Source organism: Mesoplodon mirus (assembly GCF_964341445.2).
Source record: "Mesoplodon mirus genome assembly, chromosome: 6".
NCBI lineage: Eukaryota > Metazoa > Chordata > Mammalia > Artiodactyla > Ziphiidae > Mesoplodon > Mesoplodon mirus.
Genome location: NC_138982.1, coordinates 143975337 through 143997346, shown reverse-complemented (window position 1 = coordinate 143997346; position 22010 = coordinate 143975337). Strand labels below are relative to the sequence as shown.

The 22010-nt window shown below is 51.1% G+C and overlaps 1 protein-coding gene across 1 annotated transcript; it reads left to right on the top strand.

Annotated features, from left to right (window-relative positions):
- Positions 1-273: 273 nt before the first annotated feature.
- TMPRSS3 (transmembrane serine protease 3) lies at positions 274-20932 on the top strand (the record flags this gene model as incomplete). The annotated part of the gene is made up of 13 exons (XM_082625770.1): positions 274-306; positions 1653-1791; positions 6853-6963; positions 7825-7941; positions 8337-8460; positions 11195-11320; positions 12595-12638; positions 13138-13303; positions 14058-14227; positions 16141-16236; positions 17336-17478; positions 18068-18220; positions 20915-20932. The coding sequence occupies 13 exons, from the start codon at positions 274-276 to the stop codon at positions 20930-20932; spliced, it is 1440 nt and encodes a 479-aa protein (XP_082481896.1).
- Between the last annotated feature and the right edge of the window lie 1078 nt (positions 20933-22010).

Sequence of the window (22010 nt, the reverse complement as noted above, 5' to 3'; positions counted from 1 at the left end):
AGTTTCTGAAAAGGTTTGCTTACCTTACTTAACTAATTAAAGGCGAGCCACATTTTCCCCTCTCTGGTCTCTGCAGTCAACCACCAGTGGCTACTTGATAGTCACTGCCAGGTAGGGTTACCCAGAGGCCCGTGATCAAGCCATTTTGTGATGATTGAGTCGACAAGGCTGAGTGCCTTGGTGGAAATATTTCCCGGTTGGACTATCCTGTTGGCAGCCTGCTTACCATCACGCTTGCTTTTATAATGAGAAAGGAAATTATTTCTGCTTTTAATGATGGCGGCTCCAGAAATGGTGAGTGAAGTTGTGGGGGGGGGATGGAGGGGAGAGAAGCCGCTTCTAAAAGATGACTTCACAACATTTCTGGATGTGAAACCTCCCAACCATGACCTGCTGGGAAGGGACTCCCTTACCTAGGTTCCTTGTTTCAGAAAGCATTTTGCTGTTGATTCTTATTCTTGTTCTAAAGCTAGGCTGTGGAATTTGCCACAGGCTGATAGCAAGCAGCACTTACGAGCAAGAATCACGGTAAAAAAATGCTGAATGTGAATTATTAGTTTCCTAAGCTATTCTTCGAAGCTACTCTTGCAACGGAAATGAAATAAACATTTTTAGCGCATAACTCTTGCTTAGATTTTCCCATGACCACGTGAAACAGCATGAAGACAGAGTTTGTTTTAAGTGGCTTAATAGTTCCCTTTTGAATTTCAAACATTACAAGTAAATGGAGAGAAAATAACCATGGGTGATCTAAGTATCCATGTTTATATGACTGTTGGAAAGTCTAGGTTTTAGCACTTTGCAGAAGCAACTTCCTGGGGTGCTCATGCCTGATTCCTCGGAGAGTGAGCTGGACTTTAGTTGGGAACATTTGGACTGTTTCCTTGCTGCCTCTGCCCCTCTTTTGAGTTATTGGAAATGACTTCCAAAGGCTTCTGACCTGTCCGGCATCGCGATAGGTGGAATTCTCTTGGAGGAAACAGATCTCCCGTGTAGCTTTTGGGCGAGCCCACAGTCGCCAGCCACTCCTCCCTTTGTGAGGTAAGGGGGGCCCTGGGCACCCGGAGGGCGAGGATACTTTCATCCTTAATTAGGTCAAGCCTGTGCGAGCCAGGAAAAGGTTGTGTTTACGGGAAGCTCCAAATACTGTGGGTGAGCGTCCCTTCCTTGGTGCTATCTGCATTTTGGGGGCACGGACATTATGTGAGTATCCAGACTTCTTATAGTATGGTAGGTGTATCACCTGCACAGGCAAAAGGGTCGAGTTTAAGTGGGACAAAAGAGAGAAAGAAAGTGTTTGAAAGTAAGTTATCTTCTGAAAAATAATGGTAACTAACTTCTAAATGGTAAAAGGGCATATCTCTAGAGACATGCTATTCAATTGATTTGAAGATTGGTTGAACAAATGATGGGAAAGTCATACGTTTGGCAGAATTACATTCGTAGTTTCGCTCACTCTAGACGTTTCTCTGTTACCTGCTGTGGCTCAGAAACAAAAAAAAGTGTTCTCCCTGGACAAATAGTTTTGATTTATTGGCACTGAATGCTCTTTATGTGGATTGTCAGATTTCAAAGATTTCACACGACAAAGATTCGTTTGATGCTAAAACTATAAATGGGGATGCAAACGCTCTCTATTCTTTCCTGCGAAGGAGGTGGAGGTAGAGCCTGGTCTCCGAGGTCCTGAAATAGTCACCATGGGGGAAAATGACCCACCTGCTGCCGAAGCCCCCTTCTCCTTCAGATCGCTTTTCGGCCTTGACGATTTGAAAATAAGTCCTGTTGCACCAGGTAGGTGGCACCAGGTATCATTTCTGCCCCGCCTCCCCTCCCCCATATAGATGATCGATGTGGCTGAGTGTTCCCCTGGAGAAATATCTCCCCAGGAGCCCTCACACCCACAGGCCGCTTCCTCGTGTTTGCAGAATCCTGGAGAGAAGGGGCATTAGGGGGGGCCGTCACTTTGTTCAGCCTCTTGCCAACTCCCTGGAGATAGGTGTTGGTATTCTCTGGATGGAGGTTTTCAGAAATCAAGGCTCCAACTGCCCCTGGGAGTTAGGGGTCAGATCCTGGCCAGGAAATCTCTGAGGCCTCCAGGAATTCCTGACAATCAGTGGTCACCAGTCCTTCCAGAAAACTTAAAATAAGCTGGTTGCCCTAATGGTATCAGATACCTAGATTAAAATTCAACAGCAGGTGACGGAGTTGCTCCTAGCAACTGAAGGAAGGAAAGTCAGTTTTGGAAATGGGTCACAAATGCTTGGAGAAATGGCAGACTCCTTCCTGCCTGGATAGGATCTTTTTGGCAAAGACCCTATCAGGACTTGTCACAGGAAGCTGTGGCTCCCTGGTCCCGGCTGCAGTCAGGAAGACTGAGCCCAGGGGCTGGGCAGAGGGACCTCTGGGGCCCCTGGCTAGGGTTCCAGAAAGCATGGCATGGGGGCCGCACTATCGATTCCTTTTAAACCACCTGGACAACTGATGTTGACCGATGGGAGGTGGGAGAAGAGGTTTCAATTAAGGGAAAAGATACACAATTTACAAACGCTTTTCAAAAATTAGCCTCAGTGGAAATGAAGAAAAAACATCCTGCAGTTACCTAACCACCCAAACTTAGCTAGTTTTTACATCTTCTTTATTCTCTCCCTGTCCTTGTCCATAAGTATACACTCACAGGCAGTGCAGATGCAGACAGGCATTTTTCCATGTGCTTTTTGGTTTTCTAAATGCCTGTTTTTATAGGATCAGATAGGTGTGTAATTTACATAGCCATTTTTGTCATCATTTGACATATAATTGTTTCTAATATCTTATAATATAAATCATAACATGAATAACACTGTACATATTCTTTTCTGCTAAGTTTTGATCATTTCTTCATGATTCATTCCTAGTCATGGGAAGGAATAAAAACTTTTTAAAACTTTTCTTTTTAAATAAATCAATGCATTTTTTTATGATAGAAATTTAGAAAATACAGTTAATCAAAGTTTTTTTAAGATGACCCACAATTTTACTCTTACTCAGAGATAAACATATTAGCACTTTATAATTTATTTCTTGCCTTTTTCCTATCAACATATCTGTATTTCTCTTTGGAAGTGAAATATGAAGGTAGACCCCAGAGATATTTTGGGTTTGGTTCCAGACCACTGCAATAAGCAAATATTGCAATAAAATGAGTCACACTAATTTTTTAGTTTCCCCATATATATAAAAGTCAAGTTTATTCGATAGCATAGTCTATTCAGTGTGCAATAACCTTATGCCCCAAAACAATGTACATACCCTAATTTAAAAATTACGTTTTAACTTAAACAATTAACTTCATTGCTAAAAAATGCTAGCCTTTATCTGACTACACAGTGTTGCTACAAACCTTCAATTTATGAAAACTGCAATATCAGCAAAGCGTGATAAAACGAGGTCTGCCTACTATTTGTATGATTTTGAAGCTTTTTTTTTTAACTTAAGAATATTATGTTCATCTTTCCATGACATTAAATAATTAAATAGCCTTTAAGGGTTGGCAAACTATGGTCCCTGGGCCAAATCTGGCCCACTGTCTGTTTTTATAAATAAAGTTTTATTGGAACACAGACATATCCATTTATTCACACTTTGTCTGGCTGCTTTCAGGCCATAGCTGCAGAGTTGAGAAGTTGTGACAGGGACCACTTATGGCCCATAAAGTTTAAAACATTTACGATCAGGTCCTTCACAGAAAAACGTTGCCGACACCTCTCCTTTATCATTTTAGATATTTCTATACCATTTGTTATTTCACCAACTCCCTTTTGTTGGTCACTTAAGCTGTTTCCATATGTCCGTGCATCAATATTATCAAGGTCACTCCTTTAAGTGTCCTTTACATAGAGATTTGTGTACATCTATGATGACTTTTTAGGATAAATTCCTAGAAGTGGAATTAATAGGTCAAAAATTCTATCCATTTTTTAGCTTTTTGGTACATATTTCCAATTTGACTGTCCAAAGGTTTACACAACTTATACCCTTATTGACTGTTAAGTGGAGATCCATTTCCTTTCACTTTGGACTGCAGTGGGAATGGTAGTAGTAGTAATAATAATAATACATTGCAAAGGTGATATGTAATTATGTCTACTTTGTGGTGTTTTTTTCGTTTCCAGAGGGGTTGAAGGTGTTTTTTGTGTGTGCTTGTTTATCATTTGCATTCCTTCTTTGAAGAGATGCTATACCTTTTGCTTTTTATTCCAAGCATGTCCTCAAAGACAGGGCAAGGAGGAGGGGGACCACAGTGGGACCACAGGGCACGCGGCCGAGGAGCCATACAGTGGCAAATGTGAGCTGATACAAAGGTGCTAACTGAAGGACAATCTTTGGATCTACAACGGGGGCTCACTTCCTAAACCTCACTCTTAGATACAGAACAGCTAGAATCATGAGAAGTCCTTCTGGGGTTCCTGCTGAGTTTTAAAGTGACTGGAGAACCGGCATCTCCAGTAGGGAGAGTGACTGATTGGGGCAGGCTTCCGGACGCGGGGGAGGTGGAGGGGAGGGGTCTGCTTGGCTGACTCTAAATTGGTCATCCTGAAAGGAACTGGTCTCTGGCCTTGAGATAAAACCACGTTCATTATCCCGAAACCATCCATTCATCCATCCATCCATCCATCCATCCATCCATCCATCCATCTATCCATCCATCCATCCATCCATCCATCCATCTATCCATCCATCCATCCATCCATCCATCCATCCATCCATCCATTCATCCATCCATCTATCCATCCATCCATCCATCCATCCATCCATCCATCCATCCATTCATCCATCCATCCATCCATTCATCCATCCATCCACCCATTCCTTCAATCTACTAACATTTACTGAGGACTGTGGAATGCCTAGTGCTGTTCTAGGTGCTGAGAGTACAGCCTGGAACAAGCCACCCGCTCCTCCATCCAAGGCTAAACAAGGACCGTGCGGGTGGTCCCTCCGCCCCGCTCCACACTCACGGCACAGAGTCTGATGTGCATCTCCTATCCCCCCATTCTTCCCTTTCTGCTCCTGCCTTTTCCTTCTTTACTCTTTTCTCCTTTTCCTCCCATTTCATCACTTTCTTTTTTCCATTTTTGTTTTCCAATTCACTTCTATTTTGGGCAACCGGGAAGGGTACTGACCATTTTATAATCACAGTCTTTATAGCCAGAGGTTGAAGTTGTGGGTTTCCAAAGACAGACAGGGAGCCTCTTTTTGGCTCTTCCATGGGAGACTCTCGGCCCAACATCTCCAAGAGCAGGAGAATAGAGGCCAAGGGAGTCTCCATCCTGTGTCATCATGTGAGGCCTGGAAAGCTTCCTCCCTTTCCTACATTCTAATCTTCCTAATTATAAGAGAGGACAACTTCAGCATAGATGTATTTTCAGGATTGATGAGATAATTTGCATGAAATGGTCTGTTCTCCTGAGAGTAAACGTTGCAGTGGAAATCCTCCTGTTGTCCAGAGAGGCTTGCACTTTTGGGTTTCTTAAGCTCTTCACACCTTCTTTTCTACCAAATCAGCCTTGTTCTATAGGCAAGAACTGGGAAGGGTCTGGGGCTTTACCCTACTTGCAAGCTAACAAGTCAGCCTGCCCCAGTCCCACGGATGCTGGCAGAAGACACAGCCCTTCCGTCAGACACGTGTACGCACAGCACAGGTGGCATGAGCATCCTGTTTGAGTAGGTCACGCTTGCCCACCAAGTCCCTCGGCAGCAGTGTGGAGCGGCCCAGGTGCACGCTGTACACGCAGTGGGTCTGCATCACAGCTGAGGAAACCTGAGCTGAGGGAATCCACATCTTTTATCATGGGCTTCAAACAGACCTGCACAGGCTTTGTCCCAAAGGAAGAGGTGGTATTTATTAAGCCAGACAGTAAATAATAACCTGTCCCTTGCTCTGGAGAAGGACACTATCTCTGTCTTCTAAGGCTGTTTGCTCTGCCAGCATCCTCCAAGAGATGGTCTGGAATAAAGGCCTTCGGTGTCTATGCCCAGGACTGGTGGAGAATGACCACTGGTGACCCTCTCAGAGCTCCCAGCTCTCTCTCTCCTGAAAGCACCCTGTTTGGGTTTTACATGTTGCCTTCCTCTTTAGGAAAACATCCTTGGAAGTTGGGGTTCTACCTCCCCTCCGTGTTAGTTTCCTAGGGCCACCAAAACATCACAAACTTGGTGGCCTAAAACAGCAGAAATCTATTTTCTCTGGAGGCTAGAAGTCTGAAACCAAGGTGAGGGCAAGGACTTGCTCCCTCTGCCACCTGCAGGGGAATCCTTCCTTGCCTCACCTTAGATGTTGGGGTTTGCTGATAAATCATGGGTTCCTTGGCTTATAGATGAATCACCCCAATCTCTGCCTTCATCTTCACATGGCCTTCTGCCTGCGTCTCTTCACATCATCTTCCCTCTGTGTGTCTGTCTCTGTGTCTGAATTTCCCCTTTTTATAAGGACACCAGTCATTTTAGATTAAGGCCCACATTAATGACCTTGATTTAACTTGATCACCTCTGTAAAGACTCTATTTCCAAATAAGATGATATTCTGAGTTCTGAGGGTTTGAACATACACACGTCTCTTGGGGGACACAATTCAACCCATCACACCATCCCCTAGCCGAGGACGGATGGAGCTGGGCTGGAGTTGGGGAGCTTGGGGCTCAACTTTTAGAGAATGTGCCCCCCAGGTAGGCGGCCATTTCTCTAAGTCAACTCTCTTTGGGCTGGAACATTCTCTGCACTGAGGGCAGGGGGGATGAATAGCTAAATTTTGTTTTATTTCATTCAGATTCGTTGTTGCGTGGCCTTTTGCTCTCCCCGCTTTTTGGTTTCTAGATGCCGACGCGGTGGCTGCCCAGATCCTGTCTCTGCTGCCACTGAAGTTCTTTCCCATCATTGTCATCGGGATAATTGCATTGATATTAGCGCTGGCCATTGGTCTGGGCAGTGAGTATGATCCATTATTTAGTAGGTTCTCAAGTACCTGTTCAGGCGTTTAGACTTTCACGGGCTCCCCCCTCACACCAGCCTGGGCCCGCCACACAGCCCTAATTACTAAGGCAAACACCCTCTGGGTTCGCTGATTTGAGCTTTATTTGCCTGAAGGATTGTGAAGCCGAGCTGGGCCCCAGCGGGGGCCTTTGGCTGTGCTGGAGGTTTTGTCACCAAGGAGCCTGCCCAGTTAAAAGTGGCCAAAGGCAGCTGATGAAACTGAACCCACAGGCAGGAGGGGGTGGGAGCCAGTGGAGGAGACAAGGAGGCCATTCATGCCAGGCCAAGCTGGGTTTCAAATAAGGTGCAAGTGGCTTTTGAGAAAGAGAGTCATTTGCATGGTCTCTGATAGGGAACAATTTCGTATTTACTCTTCAAATAGGCGGATCTCAGATCGGTTTAACTCTCCACGTGCTCGGCTTTGGGGTCCACAGTTCCCTCACTTCTCGCCCAGGGTCAGAGAAGACAGGAGGTAGATTGGGGGCCAGGGGTCCTCACTCAGGGCTCCTTGCTCAGATGGCTTAGCCAGTCGGCCACAGCCATGCACTTTCTCTCTGGACCTTGAGCCACCGGAGTCTAAATGCATCTTGAGTTGTGGCTTGAGGTCACTTAGGGAGACACGGTGGGGTGCAGCTGCCCCACCCGCTGGAACCTGGAACAGAAACTGGGCTGAGGGAAACAGGCTGCTGGCAGTCATGCCGTTTCAACGCAGCTCTCATGCCGCTTGGGCAAGTTCAAGGCCGCGTGGCAGGTGCACGGTTGTCAGTGCTGTGCACTGAAGCAGCCCTTCCTCGGCCCCCTCCCTCCTTTCTCCAGTCCACTTCGACTGCTCCGGGAAGTACAGGTGTCGGTCGTCTTTTAAGTGTATTGAGCTGACGGCTAGATGCGACGGAGTGTCAGACTGCAAAGACGGGGAAGATGAGTACCGATGTGGTAAGGTCATGTCTTTTCACTGCAGAAGCAGGAGGACGTCAGTACAACCCGATCCTGACTTTCCCCATCTGAGAAATGGGTCCAAGGCAATGCCTTTGTTAAGTCATGGGATCCAACTGGCATTCACCCCAGGAGACCCTGGACTGGGTATTAAGGGAGGGCCCTTACATGGAGCTAAAATTGGGTTGGGGAGACTCCGTAAGCAAGCAGAAGGGAACTCCAAGAGAGCTCAGAGGTCCAGCCGATAAGAACTGTGGCCGCCCTGCGTGGGTGGGGCACTGACCAGGGGCAGGTCAGACTCAGCACGGGAGGGTCTAGGCTGGCTGCAGAGAGATTCTGCCGGATCTCAGGGCCCCTCAGGCCACTAACGACCTGTCTTCCTGGGCATTGGCCAGTCCGCGTGAGCGGTCAGAACGCCGCGCTCCAGGTGTTCACGGCTGCCACCTGGAGGACCGTGTGCTCTGAGGACTGGAAGAGTCACCACGCTACTGTTGCCTGTGCCCAGCTGGGGTTTCCAAGGTAATTCAGAGAGTGTCCAGCAGTGGGCAAGACATGAGCAGTGATCCCTATGAGGGCAGACAGCTGCCGTTTAGCTGGGCACGCACAAGGCCCCTGGACATCCCCATGGCGACCCTGCGATGCCTGACGTCACAGGTGCGCAAACCAAGGTCCCAGCACGCTAAGTGACTTGCTCAAGGTCACATGGGACCTAGTGTGTTTGGGGACGTCTCAGGCCAGGACCCTAGATGCAAACATTCAATAAAGAGCTTCAGAGCTGAGGACTGAGCCCCCAGTTCCTCAGGCCACAGCTTTTGGGCAGCTTCCCGACACCACCCAGCTTGGTCCCACTTCCCAAGGAGCCCCAGAGAGCCAAGTTCGAAAAGTCAGCAATTTAGTGAATGTCCAGTTATTCAAAACAGTTGATTAGCAACAGGTGGAAGAAAGAAACAGGTAGAAGAAGGAACTATTGCAGTGGAATCTCCACGTTTCAACGTTCTGTGTTGCCTATGGGACTTTTTGCACTGGGGCGACACATTTTGGCCCTGAGGTGGCCCCGTCCCTCCCCTGGCCCCTCCTTCAGGCCCCTGGTGGCTGCCGTCTTCCTCGGGTGCCCAGGACTCTGCACTCTTGCTCCTCTTCCTTCCAGACTCTTGGAGTTCAAAACCAGCAGGCTCTGGGTACCCACGCTCTCCTCAGGAAGTGGGCATCCCTGTTTGTGCCCAAGGAAACGGGCGTTCAAACCTCCACGCTCTGAGCAGGGAGCCCTGACTTGCAAATCTGATGCATCATATTCTCAACTCTTTTCTCCAAAGCCAGTGAAACCCGCCCTCCAGCCTGTATCCCTGAGATGTGCCTCCTTTTCACCCGTGACAACCTGGATTCAGAAACCAGCTGCACTTCAAGCCCAACGACAACAGCAAAAGCACCCACACAATTGCCTTCAGGCGTTATGTAGACTTGACCCCCCATAGGCGAGGAGGAAGTTTACACACCACACACACACAGACCACATCACACACCACAAACACACACATGCCACACACATCGCATCACACACACACCAATGACAGAGACACACACACAAACCCCACGGCTCACAGCTGAAAGCTTCCCTTGGGCATTTCTGCTCCATAGGAGGTAGTTCCTTGGACTCACTAGGGGGCATCCTTTCTTCTTCCCGTCTGCCTCCCCTGCTTCTCCCTCCTGGACCACCTCCCCGCCCTGAATCCTTGGCCTCCCCTCTGTCCTGCAGAAGGACCCAGCAGCCCCCCTCTCCTTCCCCCAACCCTTCCCGGCAGTGCTCAGGCATCTCTGCACCCCAGCCGTCTGCTGAGAGGGCCCTTCCTTGCTCCCTCTCAGGGCAAGTCTGGAGGATGCAATTTTCCAGTCGGTCCCCTCAACATTGTCCATTTTCTTCCCTCTGAACTTGCTCTGTTCTTCCCTGTTTCTTCAGTTCTAAGGTTTACTTCTGCATCCTTTCTTGTTTATTCTTCCTGGTTCTCTCTTGAAAGCCCTCCTTTGATCCCTTCTGCTCTACAGCATCCTGTGTCAGAGGTCTGTGATACAGAAAAAAAGATAGACTGGCAACTCAGATTGCCTGGGTCCAAATCCCAGCACACAAGCAGCCCCGTCACATGACGGAGGCCTCAAAAATAAGGCAAATAATAGTACCAGCTTTAAAGGGTCGCTGTGAGGTTCAAGTGATCTTGGGGCTTCGAAGCCAGCCTGGACCACAGGGACGCCCTATAAGAGTCTGTGGTCATGGTTGTTGCTACCACTGAGACTTTGACAATTTATGGGGCTCCAGTTGCAGCCTTTGGGGTCCCTTTGCATCACCCCCACCGCCCCCCTGGTAGCCCAGTCCACCTGTATCAGGATCTCCATCTCGGTAACATCTGGCTCTTTCATCTGGTGCCTGACGTATCAGCAGGTGGAGCAATACCTGGGGAGGCTGGGAGGGTCACTGCTGCCGCCTGGATTACATTTTTCTCAAAACTCCAACCTGGCTGGACTCTGTATACCACGTACGCTGCCCGCGCCGCCCCCCAGCGTTTACAATCACCTGATGAAATCATGCTTGATAAGCTGGTGAGGTCGCGAGGGAAGCAAGCCAGCGACTCTGTCTTTTGTTCATCCCACGACCTCCCATCTCGTAACTCTTTGAAGGCCTGATGTGAAAAATATTACGCCCTCTTTTCCATCATTCTCCAGACCTGTCTCCTGACCCTTTAAACACTGGCTTGTCCTGGTGCCCCCGAATCTCTCCGTCTACGTGCTCTTCTCTCTGTAACGGGAGCCCTGCCAGCTCTGGGCAGCCTGGGAAAGTTTTTCATCTCCCCCGACCCCCAGCCTATCATACCTGGGGCGCTCAGCATCCCCACTTTGGTGCTCACCTGAAAACACTCCACCCAGTTCTGTGTTCTGTTCCCTCTGAGGCTTGCTTCAGGTCAAGCAAAAGTCAGTTCAGCTGAATGCATCAGGGAGGGTCCAACCAGCTACGTCAGGAAGTGGTCCTCCCTCCCATGGGGCTGGAGCCCACGGTGGGTGGATGGGCTGTGGGGAGAGGGTTGCCCCAGACTATTCCAGGTCTGGAATACCTTGCTAAGTTGGCAGAAGGAAGCCATTGATGGTTTGGGGGTGCAAAACGACTCCCCTCCCAGTATGATAGCTGTATCATTGTGACTTGAGCCCAGGTAGATTGGCTGCAGAGTGAATTCCACACATCGGGTCTGCGTTTCCCTTGTGCTTGCAGCTATGTGAGTTCGGACACCATCAGAGTGGATTCACTCGAGGAGCAGTTCCGAGAGGACTTCGTTTCCATGAATCACCTCTTGCCAGATGACAAAGTGACCGCTTTACACCAGTCGGTGTACGTGAGGTAAGCGGCTAGGTGGTGCTGTGTCCACTTATGTCCAGTCATCCGCTGGACCTGTGCATGAGGTTGTGTTCTCCAAGTGCAAGGTGTGGGTTTGGCCGCTTTGGTCAGATGGGTGGACGCACCAGGCTGGGGTACAAGAACTTAATCCCAAACCAGGCAAATACAGCCCAACAGAGAGAGGGAGGAAGGGTGGTAAAGGGGTCCCGTGATGCACGTGTCGTAAATGCAGCATTGCACCGTGCACACAGTGGGCGCTGCTGATGTGTTTGGGGACAGAAAGGGAGGGAGGGAGGAGAAAAAATATTAGAAAGAAAGAAATTAAGAAAGAAACGTATCCTTCTTTCTTTACAAAGTACTTTACTGTTCACCATTTGTATTATATGTTTCCCCAAAGAAGTCATAAGGAAGGTAAAACGAGGTATCCTTAAATGACAGTCAGGTACCTGAAGCTTACAGGGGTCACCTGTCTGGTGCACAGAGGTGCGTCAGGCTTTCTGAACCCACGTTCCATATGCTCTTCCTGACTCCTTGGACCAAACCCCAAGAGGAGTGTGTTCTCTGCTCCAGGAAACAACTGCCTGTCAGTCTATTGTGTAATTGACAATCGCTTCCGAACCCACATGCAATCTGCAGGGACAGCTCATCTCTTGGGTCCTAAAAACTCAGTCTGGTGACACTAGCTTTTTCTTGCATGATCATGTGACAGGACTGGGGCTCTAAAGGCAGGAAATCTACAAAGGGATCCCAGGGTGGATTGTAACAGGAGCACCCAGCCACTCAAGGGAGAGTGTGTGTCATTTCCCGGGCAATCACATCTCAGCTCTGGAGGTGGGGGGGAGGTCTTCTCTGACATGCATGTGTCCCAGGCTGCAAGGACTTTGTGGCAGGAGAGGCTGCCATGCCATCCGATGGACACTGTGTCCAGTAGGGGCCAGTGAAGAACATCGGGGTAAAACTGACATGCAAATGACACCAGTGTATATTTATATAATATAGCTCATTATACATTTCTTATCATTAGCTATACAAAGCCTAGAAATACTCAACACCCAGTCACACACACCATACCTCACTGTAGTCACGTGTTTTATAATGAATTGAGTGACCTCACTCTCGTGGGGTTTTTTTTATAGACGAAAATTATAATCTGTATTCAAGAGCAGGGGAGTAAAATTTATTTTTCTTTTATCCCAAGATTTAAGTAAAAAAAAAAAAAGTGTTCAGTTCACAGGCCTCGGGTATTTATCATTAAGCGCGCTCTTTTTCCACTTTAGGGAGGGATGCACCTCGGGTCACGTGGTTACCTTGAAGTGCTCAGGTGAGAGTCACAGAAATGCAGAGAGAAACGGAAGGAAGCCCTGGCTCACAGGCTCCTGTCCCCCCTCCCCGCTCCTTGGACCGCTCTGCTGGCAGTCCCTTCCTCCCAGGGGCCAGGTGGGAACTCTGTGACCCCCATCTGCCAGGTTGGTGAAGAGAGCCCTGGGCGACTTCTCAGCAGCAGACAGGACCAAGGCGCACGATGTCCTGTCCTTCTGTGGTGGCTCCAATCGCCTGACTCTCTGTCACCTTCTCTTCCCCACCCCTCCTGCCAGAAAAGTGTGCACGGGCTGCTTAGTGCCCGCCCCCAGCCTGGGCAGGCACCCTGTGTTCCTGGCAAGGGGGCACCGTACCTGGCGCTGTGTCCTGACGGGCTTTTCCCACTGCACCCCTACAGCACCCTGCTTGTCCCACGCCGCAGGTGACCTGCTCCCCCCCACAACCCTCACCCTGTGCTCACGCCAAAGCTCCCACCCCTGCCCCTCCCTCTCCCCCTGCAGTCTGCGGTCTGAGGACGGGCCCCAGCCCGCGCATCGTGGGTGGCAACGTGTCCTTGCTGGCGCAGTGGCCCTGGCAGGCCAGCCTGCAGTTCCAGGGCTACCACTTGTGCGGAGGGTCCGTCATCACCCCCGTGTGGGTCGTCACTGCTGCCCACTGTGTTTATGAGTGAGTTCTCCTGACCTCCTTGTGGGGGGTCCTCATCTTCCGCAGACCCCCATCCCAGTCCGGGCCATGTTGGGACAGGGCTGATTTGGGTGGTCGACAGCAGGGCAGGTCCAGAAAGCAGGAAGACAGACCGGATGGTCACAAAGTAATGTCCACGGGGCGGGACACCTTCCTTCTTCACTGTGGATCCAGTTCCATCAGCTGGGTGAGACTGGTGACCCCGGGCTCATTTTAAGGACCTCTGGCCTGCAGCTCTCACAGAAAAGAGAGAAAGAAGAGGAAGGAAGCTCTCGCAGGAGGGAACCCAGCAATGTAAAGGCCCTAGGCCTCCCTGTAGCTCATCACAGTGGACCATGCTGTGGCCGAGAGGGAGAGGGATGGTGCAGGGTAGGCAGGGGTCTCCCCAGAGCCACCCCCGCTTGAGTCCCTCTCAAGCGGGGGTGGCTTGGAAGAAAACCACAGAAAATACTTCCAAACACAGGGACAATTGTCTCTGTTATTTCCACCTCCCTCTATTTCGGTTTCTGATGGAGAACAGACCCTGATGGACTCTCACAGGGAGCAAAGTTCAGCTCACTTCTCAAATGCCCAGAGGTGCAAAGAGCAAGGCCTGTCTAGGAAATGCATAGGGTGGGTCTGTGCTTCTGCAGGGCTTGGTGGGGGAGATGTCTGCTGTGCGGCATCTCCTTGGCACTGGCTCTCGGGACACCTGAGGGGTCCGTGGGTTAACGTGCTTGGGGCTTTCTCATTTTAGTCTCTACCTCCCCAAGTCATGGACCATCCAGGTGGGCCTCGTTTCTCTTCTGGACAGCCCAGCCCCCTCCCATCTGGTGGAAAAAATCATCTACCACAGCAAGTACAAGCCAAAGAGGTTGGGCAATGACATCGCCCTCATGAAGCTGGCCAGGCCTGTCAGTTTCAACGGTACGTCTGGGTCTCTGTCATTTTGTTGCTATCCTTTGTTTCAAGAGAATTTGAATTGCTTGTTGAAGCATGTTGCTGAAGGCTGCCTTACAATCTCTGCCAGATAATCCCAATATGTGATTCATTTCCGTGTTGGCCTCAGTTGACCGTCTCTTTGCATTAAAGTTGTGATTTTCCTGGTTCTTTGTATGATAAGAAATTTTCAGTCATATTCTGGACATATGGGCCATCGTGTTAGGAGACATACATCTTCAATTTTAGCAGACGGTCACCCTGTTCAGGTTCACTATGCAGGTCCTGGCCTGCTTTTGTGGGCTGTGGTTCTGATGATTATTTCATTTCAGAGCCTTTGTGGTTCTACTTTGGTCAACTTGGTTTGGCTGGGGCCACTGGGGCCCTCACTTGTGCTACATTCTTTCTACTGGTACCACCTGGAGATTAAAGGGACTTCCCCAGGCCAGACCACCTGGTGCCTGTGAGTGGTAGAAGGGGGTCTCAGGCCCATGGGAACAAAGAGCTTTTTCTTGTTTCGTGTTTATCGTGGTGAGGTCCCCACCCACCTGCCTGGTGTCTCAATCTTGGCTGAGAAAGAGAGGACCTCCCAGGCCAGCCAGCTGGTTGTGGTGGCATCTTCCCTGCAGCCCTTTCTTTACAAGTTAGAAGACACTGGGAATCTCCAGCTCCTGGAAATACTCAGAAACGTTCTCTCCCAACCAGCTGCTGCGTTCAGAGGCTCTGTTTCTCCACAGAAATGTCGTCCCGACTCCCAGAGGTTTCAAAAACACCAGAAAAGCCACACAGGACAGAACTTTCCAAGATGTTGCAGATGCAACAAAGCATATGAGCCTGCTCCTCAATAAGTAAAAGCCCCCTTCTGCCTCCCAAGGATTAGAGCAGCTCAGAGAGCAGTAGAGTATAATCAACAAGGCCCCTTGTTGGAGCAGAATCCTGGCTCAGGACCAGCAGCAGGTTGGACCTGGCAGAATCAACAGTGTGTTTATCACACAGCACACAGAATTCTCTACGCATCACTCTTGGAAGCAAATATTTCTAGAGAAACAAAGAGAACTTGTAAAGGTGGTGGTTGTTTAATTATGATTAATGACCCTTGGTTATAAAGAGAGGTGCCAGCACTTGCACTTGACAACAATTAAAATGAGTGCCCTCGTCCGGAGCCTGTGCTCCTTAACGGGAGAGGCCACAACAGTGGGAGGCCCGCATACCGCAAAAAAAAAAAAAAAAAAAAAAAAAAATGAGTGCGCTTATCGCTTCTCTACCTTTCCATTATTGTCCTACCCCAAAAGCTCAGCGTGTCTCAGAATGCAGTCACGTGAAGGCCCCGTGACAGTCTTTGGTGAAGGGCTTACGTGACACAGCCCACGTGGACAGGCAGGCTCATCACCTCCAGATATGTCAGGAGGGATGGGAATATTCATGCAGTGTCGGTCCATAAAGCAGCGTGCCCATGGTCTAGAACAAGAGCAGGCAGACTATGGCCCATGGGCTGAATCTGACCCTTTGCCTACTTTTGTAAATAAAGTTTTATTGGCCCACGGCCCATTGGTTCACCACTGCCCGTGGCTGCTTTCATGCTACTGTGGCAGAGGTGAGGGTTGAAACAGAGACCACGTGGCCTTCCAAGCCTAAAATATAAACGATTTGGCCTTTTATAGAAAATTTGCTGACCCCTGGTCTAGACTCCCTCATGTTGCCACGGTCTAGGGTTGTTTTAAAGTTTCAGGGCTCTGGTGGGCGAGGGGTCCCTACTCTGAGCAAATAGCTTCCAAACGACCAGGGACCTGACCTTTCTCTAGGAGCCGGCTTGAGCTGCCAGAGCCGTAGGCACTGAGAAGACGGTTTTCTCAGACCACAGCTGCCACGGGCTTGAAAGCTCTTGTTTCCTCTCCAAACAGAGATGATCCAGCCAGTCTGTCTACCCAACTCCGAAGAGCACTTTCCTGATGGGAAAATGTGCTGGACGTCAGGCTGGGGGGCCACAGAGGATGGAGGTCAGTGTTCTGAAATCAAGATTCTGAGTCCAGGGTGCCTAGAACCGAGAGGGCTGTGGGCCTGCTCCCCAGGCTCCCAGTGTAATGTCCCCGCCCACGTGTCCCGGTCGGGGTGTAGCGCAGACCCCCAGCCACTGAGACATGAGAGGACTGGGAGGCGAGTGTGCCCTGTGGTGAGCCGGTAATACATGAAGGTCACAGTTTACAAGCAGGTGAAGTTAGAGAGTGTCGATCCGTTCGGGTGGGTGGCAAGGCTGACCCACCGCAGATGTGTTAGTTTCTTGTCGCTGCTGTAACAAATGACCCCAAATTTAGTGGCCTAAAGCAATGCACGTGTATTACCTTACAGTTACGGGGGTCGGAAGTCAGAAATCAGTGTGTCAGGAGGGCTGCCATCCTCCCGGAGTCTCTGGGGGAGCATCCGTCCCCACGTGTTCCAGCCTCTAGGGCCCCTGCATCTCTTGCTTCCACCCTCACCTCCACCTTCAAGCCAGCAGCACAGCATCTTCCAATCTCTCTCCCCTCTGACCTCTGCTTCTCCTGTCATCACATCTCCTTCTCTGACCCTTTGAAGGACCCTTGTGACTACACTTAAGGTCCACCCAGAGAGCCCGGCATCGTGTCCCTATCTTAAGGTCTTATCACATCTGCAAAGTCCCTTTTAGAAGGTGACACGGTCCCTGGTTCCAGGGGTTGGGATGTGGATGCCTTTGGGAGTACAAGTTTCTGCTGACCACCCCCAGGTTCCATCCCAAAGCTGTGAGTGGGACCTTCGCGTGCCTCAGTTTCCCTGCTGACACCTGGGTTATTTTGGAAACTAAACAGACTGGTGTAGGTCAAGTGCTTGGGCCAGGACAGGCTCTGGCGGGGTGGGGATGGGGGTGTCCCTGTTGGCTACAGTTGCCCCCCCTCCTCCCACATTGGTGACCTTACGGAAGTGAGTGGCTCTAACATGAAGCAGCGGGGTCCCCCAGCCCACACCCCAGGGGGTAGAGCTCTAAGGCCATCCACCTCCAGGCTTCCCCGCCCACATGCAGGCCCCCTGAGTTCCCGGTGGGGGCCCCCCGCACCACACGGACCGCCCCCTGCTCTGACCCAGGCGATGCCTCCCCGGTCCTCAACCATGCGGCTGTGCCTCTGATCTCCAACAAGATCTGCAACCACAGGGACGTGTACGGCGGCATCATCTCCCCCTCCATGCTCTGTGCTGGCTACCTGAAAGGCGGTGTGGACAGCTGCCAGGTAGGGGCCCCTGGTGACCCCTGGGGGCCACGCTGCGAGCAAAGCGAGGCTCTGCTGTGGCGACCCAGCCTGCGGGAGAGGCCACCACCAGCATGTGCCTGTGACTGACTGAAAAGCACACTTACAGGGCGTAGGAAGACGTTTGCTCCGGATGTCGCTGTTTACCCAACGCTCCCCGCTGCCTGGGTGCCGGGTGGTGGGAGGGAGGGACCAAAGGGGCAGAGGGCAGGTGGGACCCAGTGCATCCAGTCTGCAAAGCTACAGTGGGCGAGACTCCAACGCTGCCTGGTCCAGCCGAAGCCCCTGGCCAGGCAGACCCTCCCTCTGAGGGCAACCCTCTGCTCTCGCAGCTGCCTTGACCTTCGTGGGTTCAGGGTGCCGAGATCTGGCAGGGAGACGGCTGGAGGGGGACCGTCCCCAAAGGATAAGGACCCCACTCTTAGGGGTGCAAGTCAGTTCCAGAAGGGCTGGGGGGTGAATGCAGAGCCATCTTCGTGCTGTATTTTGTGATAGAGTGAAGGGGGGGATCTTGCCACCAGGACAAGGGACACACCTGTTGTATGCCCTTTGCTCTTTCCTTGTCATCTAGGGAGACAGTGGGGGGCCCCTGGTGTGTCAAGAGAGGAGGGTGTGGAAGTTGGTGGGAGCCACGAGCTTTGGCATTGGCTGTGCCGAGGTGAACAAGCCCGGAGTCTACACCCGCATCACCTCCTTCCTGGACTGGATCCACGAGCAGATGGAGGTGGGTGCGGCACTGCCCCTGCCCTGGAATCTCGTGCTGGTCCCCGTCAGTCATTCCACCTCTAGCATCCCTTCCGTGGGACCCCAGTCCTGCTGTCCGGAGCCAGGAAGTGACCAAGTAGTTATTGATTTGTCAAGCGGTGACTTTGTGCTCCTGGGTGTTAGACTGAGCATGGCTAATCCCACAGACAAGGCCCTGGCGGGGTGGGCATGGCGGGTGGGCACACACAGGGCGAGTGTTGCTGGGACGTGAAGGAAACATGCTTCCACCAACTGGGGAAAGGAGGAGGGGCAGCCGAGGAAGAGCCCTGGGGGATGGGAACCAGTCAGGTGGGCACGTGTGGGTGTGGAGACAGGTGGGGGATGGTCTGGACTGGAGGCCCTCGATGCCCACTGCGGACTTAGGACCTTGCCAGGAGCCAGGGTGGGATGGAGAGTCTCCAATCAGGAGGGGTCTGGGCGGTTCTGTGCCTTGGAGGGGGCCTCCCTGTCAGGGGTGGTGCTGGAGGAGGGAGACGGGTCAGTGAGGCTGGCTTGGCAGGACCAGGGTGGGCAGGGGCGGGGCCCTGCTGATGGTGGGAGGAAGAATGGGACGCCCAGGGACAAGGAATGCCCCAGCCTACTCTAGGCCCCAGCGCAATGGCATGGAAGACAGGGGGAGACACCCACCTAGGGAGCAAGAGCCTGGACAGCCCGGCCTTCCACCCCACGGGCGCGCAGCCGATGTTTGCGGGCCTGATCACCGGCTCTGAGTCCCACGTCAGGCCTTGGACCAATTGCAAAGAACTTTGTTTTTTTTTTTTTTTTTTTGGTGTATTTTGTTATTGTTGTTTTTGTTGGTTTTTTTTTTTTTTTGAGGCAAAGTTTACACAGAGTGAAACTGGCCATTCCAAAGTGAAAATCTGGGGGCATTTAGCCCATTCACGATGTTGGGTTGCTGCCGTCTCTACCTAGTTTCAGAATATTTTCCTTTCCTGGAAATAAGACTTCATTAAGCAGTGGCTCCCTGTTCCCTGTCCCCCGGCCTCCAGTGACCAGTAATCTGCTTTCAGTTCTGGTAGATCAAGACCTTTAAAATGCTCCTTTTAATTTAAAGCATTTGGCTAAGAAGGACCAAACTCCTCAAGTGCCTTGGTGTTAATTTCCACTTCTTCCTCCTTGAATATTTGCCTTAAATCAGGAGCTACGAGCAGGGCTGAGGCCCCAGGACTGGGCCTGGCTGGAATTCCAGCCCTGCTGTCGTATAGCGTGTCCTCTGCGGGCACACAGTGCCAGCCCATTGCAGGGCAAGGCTAGGAGATAGGCCTGCCGGGGACTTCTGCTGGGGCTCATTTTGCTGTTAGCTGACCACCTGGCCCAGCACTGAGGGCTGTGCAAGGCTCTTCAGCCCCAAATTCAGCCCAAATCCCTCACCCCCTCAGAAAACAGACGTTTGAAAGAGCAGCCTCCTTGCTGCAGTGGCTGCAGACAGCCCGTGAGCAGGATTGAGAGGGGTGAGGGTCATGTGGGCCGGGGGGGTGGGGGTATCACGTGGGCATAGGGAGTGGAGGACCCTCTGCATTCGCCCAGGGAGCCTCGGAGGCGCAGCTCCACGACACGGCTCCCAGGGTCAGAGGGTCCATGTGACCAGGCTTGTTGCAGGGGTAGGTTGAAGAAGCTCGGCCCAGTCCTGAGCTGGTGGGGAGGACCAGGTCCCAAAATCAGTCTGGGAGGTTCTGACAGAGGGGTCCTGACATCTCAGCCCATTTCCGCCAGCACCGCCCTGGCTGTTGGGCCCTAGGACTATTCCCATATTAGAGGTGAGGGGACCCACATAAGCCCCCTGCCGAGGCTAATGAGGGCAGAGCCTGAGTGTAACCAGCTCCCTGAGCCCAGCCCCCCACCCCGCAAAGCCCAGCGATGGATCTGCAAGCGGGGGTGCAGAGTTCTCCGCCTGGCTGCTCGCTGGCGTGGAGGGTCCAGAGGGTCCGATCGGACGCCCTGGCAATTCTGAGGCAGGGGTCTCCAGGGCACACTCTGAGGACATGGGAGGACTTTAGAAAGGGCTCCTCCTCCTCCCAGAGCTCAAGAAACAGGTTCTTCTGGATATAGGTGGACGGCTCCCCTGAGGCCTGGGAGAGCATCTCAGCCACGGCAGCCTCTGGCACCTGAAGGCCTGTGTGAGTCATGCCTCTCTTCAAACATCTCTGGGATGACCCAGAAGAGGCTTCCCTCCCATGAGAGTTTTCCAGCAGGCCTGCATTTTTAGTTGTTTCTTTTGAACCTTGATGTGAGGGCCTTCCAATAGCTCTCACATCTCGAGGAGAATCACCCCGTTTTTTAGCTGATGCTAAAGCTTGCTGCATCACCTTCATTTTCATCCAGTAGCTTTCTCTCTCTGCTGGACGCTTAAAACAAAATTGCTGCAATGCAAAGAGAGGCACAGGAACACTGACACTAAGAGCTGGAAATGATGGAGAAGTCTCAGGCTGATGACGGAGGCGGCGGGGGTGTGGCAGGTTGCAGGTGTGGCACAGGGAAGGGGGGCTCTTTCACACGTACCTGGGGTCCGCATGGAGCAGAGACCAACTTTGTCCCCATCAATCGTGAACTGCTGACGCTCCACTCAGGGTACAGTCAGGTGCTCGCTCCATCTTAATACAGGAGAGATGGCTTGAGGCGCTGACAAAGATAATACCTATGTTTTCATTTCTAGAGGGACCTGAAAACTTGAAGAGAAAGGGGCAGGTTACCACCTTGAGTTCCTGCCAAGATGGAGACATCCCTGTCCTTCCATGGATTCTAACAGCAGAGCCAAAAGAAGGAGCATCTTTTCGTTCCTCTACATCTAGAGCGATTTTCTTCTATCACCTCTAACAAGCCAGAGGGGCATTGGACTCAAATGACCCTGGACCTCCTTTCTGATCTTCACTAAGAACAGAAGCAGGAATGCCTCTGAAGTGCTACATTTTCCTCCCCTGCAAAGCGATCCACACCTTAGCCCCTCAACAAAGACACGGCAGCCTGGACCTGCAGGCGTGCGGTCAGTGTAGATGCAGCTGTCTGCACCTTTCTATCCGGGCACCAGAACCTAACCAATTTTCTACCAGGATCTCCTTTGACATGTGGGAACTTAAGATTATAGTTTGAGGTTTAGTCCTAGTATTTTTTGTAGCCTTTGGTGCTTGATGTATAATTGTCCCTTGCTTCCAGAGGATGTATCCTTTCTTAGCGCGTTCATCACTCCGAGCTTGTCTGAATGAATCCCGACTGCTCGTGTAAGCTTAATTCAAGAGGCTCAATTAATTTGATCTCTTCTATATCCATCGTGGGTTTTGTATTTTCTGTTAGAACAGGTTTCTCAGCAGATCAGAATTACCTGTTATTACATCACAGCACTCAGAAGCAGAGTAAGAAAAGAAAGTACTAAGTCAAGACCACCTAAACCTCACAACGGTACTGAGGCAGACTAGACAGTCTCAAGTCACTAAGAGGCCAGAGGCTTCCCTACCTCTCCATATGCGCCCATTTATCTCCCACGCAGCTGCAGGATTAGAGACCCCTCCTGGTATCCACACACCTTCTGCAGTCCGCATAACACACACATAACAGAGGAAGGTTACTTGGTAACTAATCACTGTCCAGTGGTGTTTTATCACAAACGACTTCATCAGAATATGAATCCGTTGCCTTGCCTGAGGTGACAGTGGGAAAGATGGGTGAGTTTCAAAGAGATCAGAGATGAGTCCAGGTACCCGGGGAAGGGCCGGCTCTAGGGAGCCTCCATGTGTGAGAAGGGGATGGGGAAGATA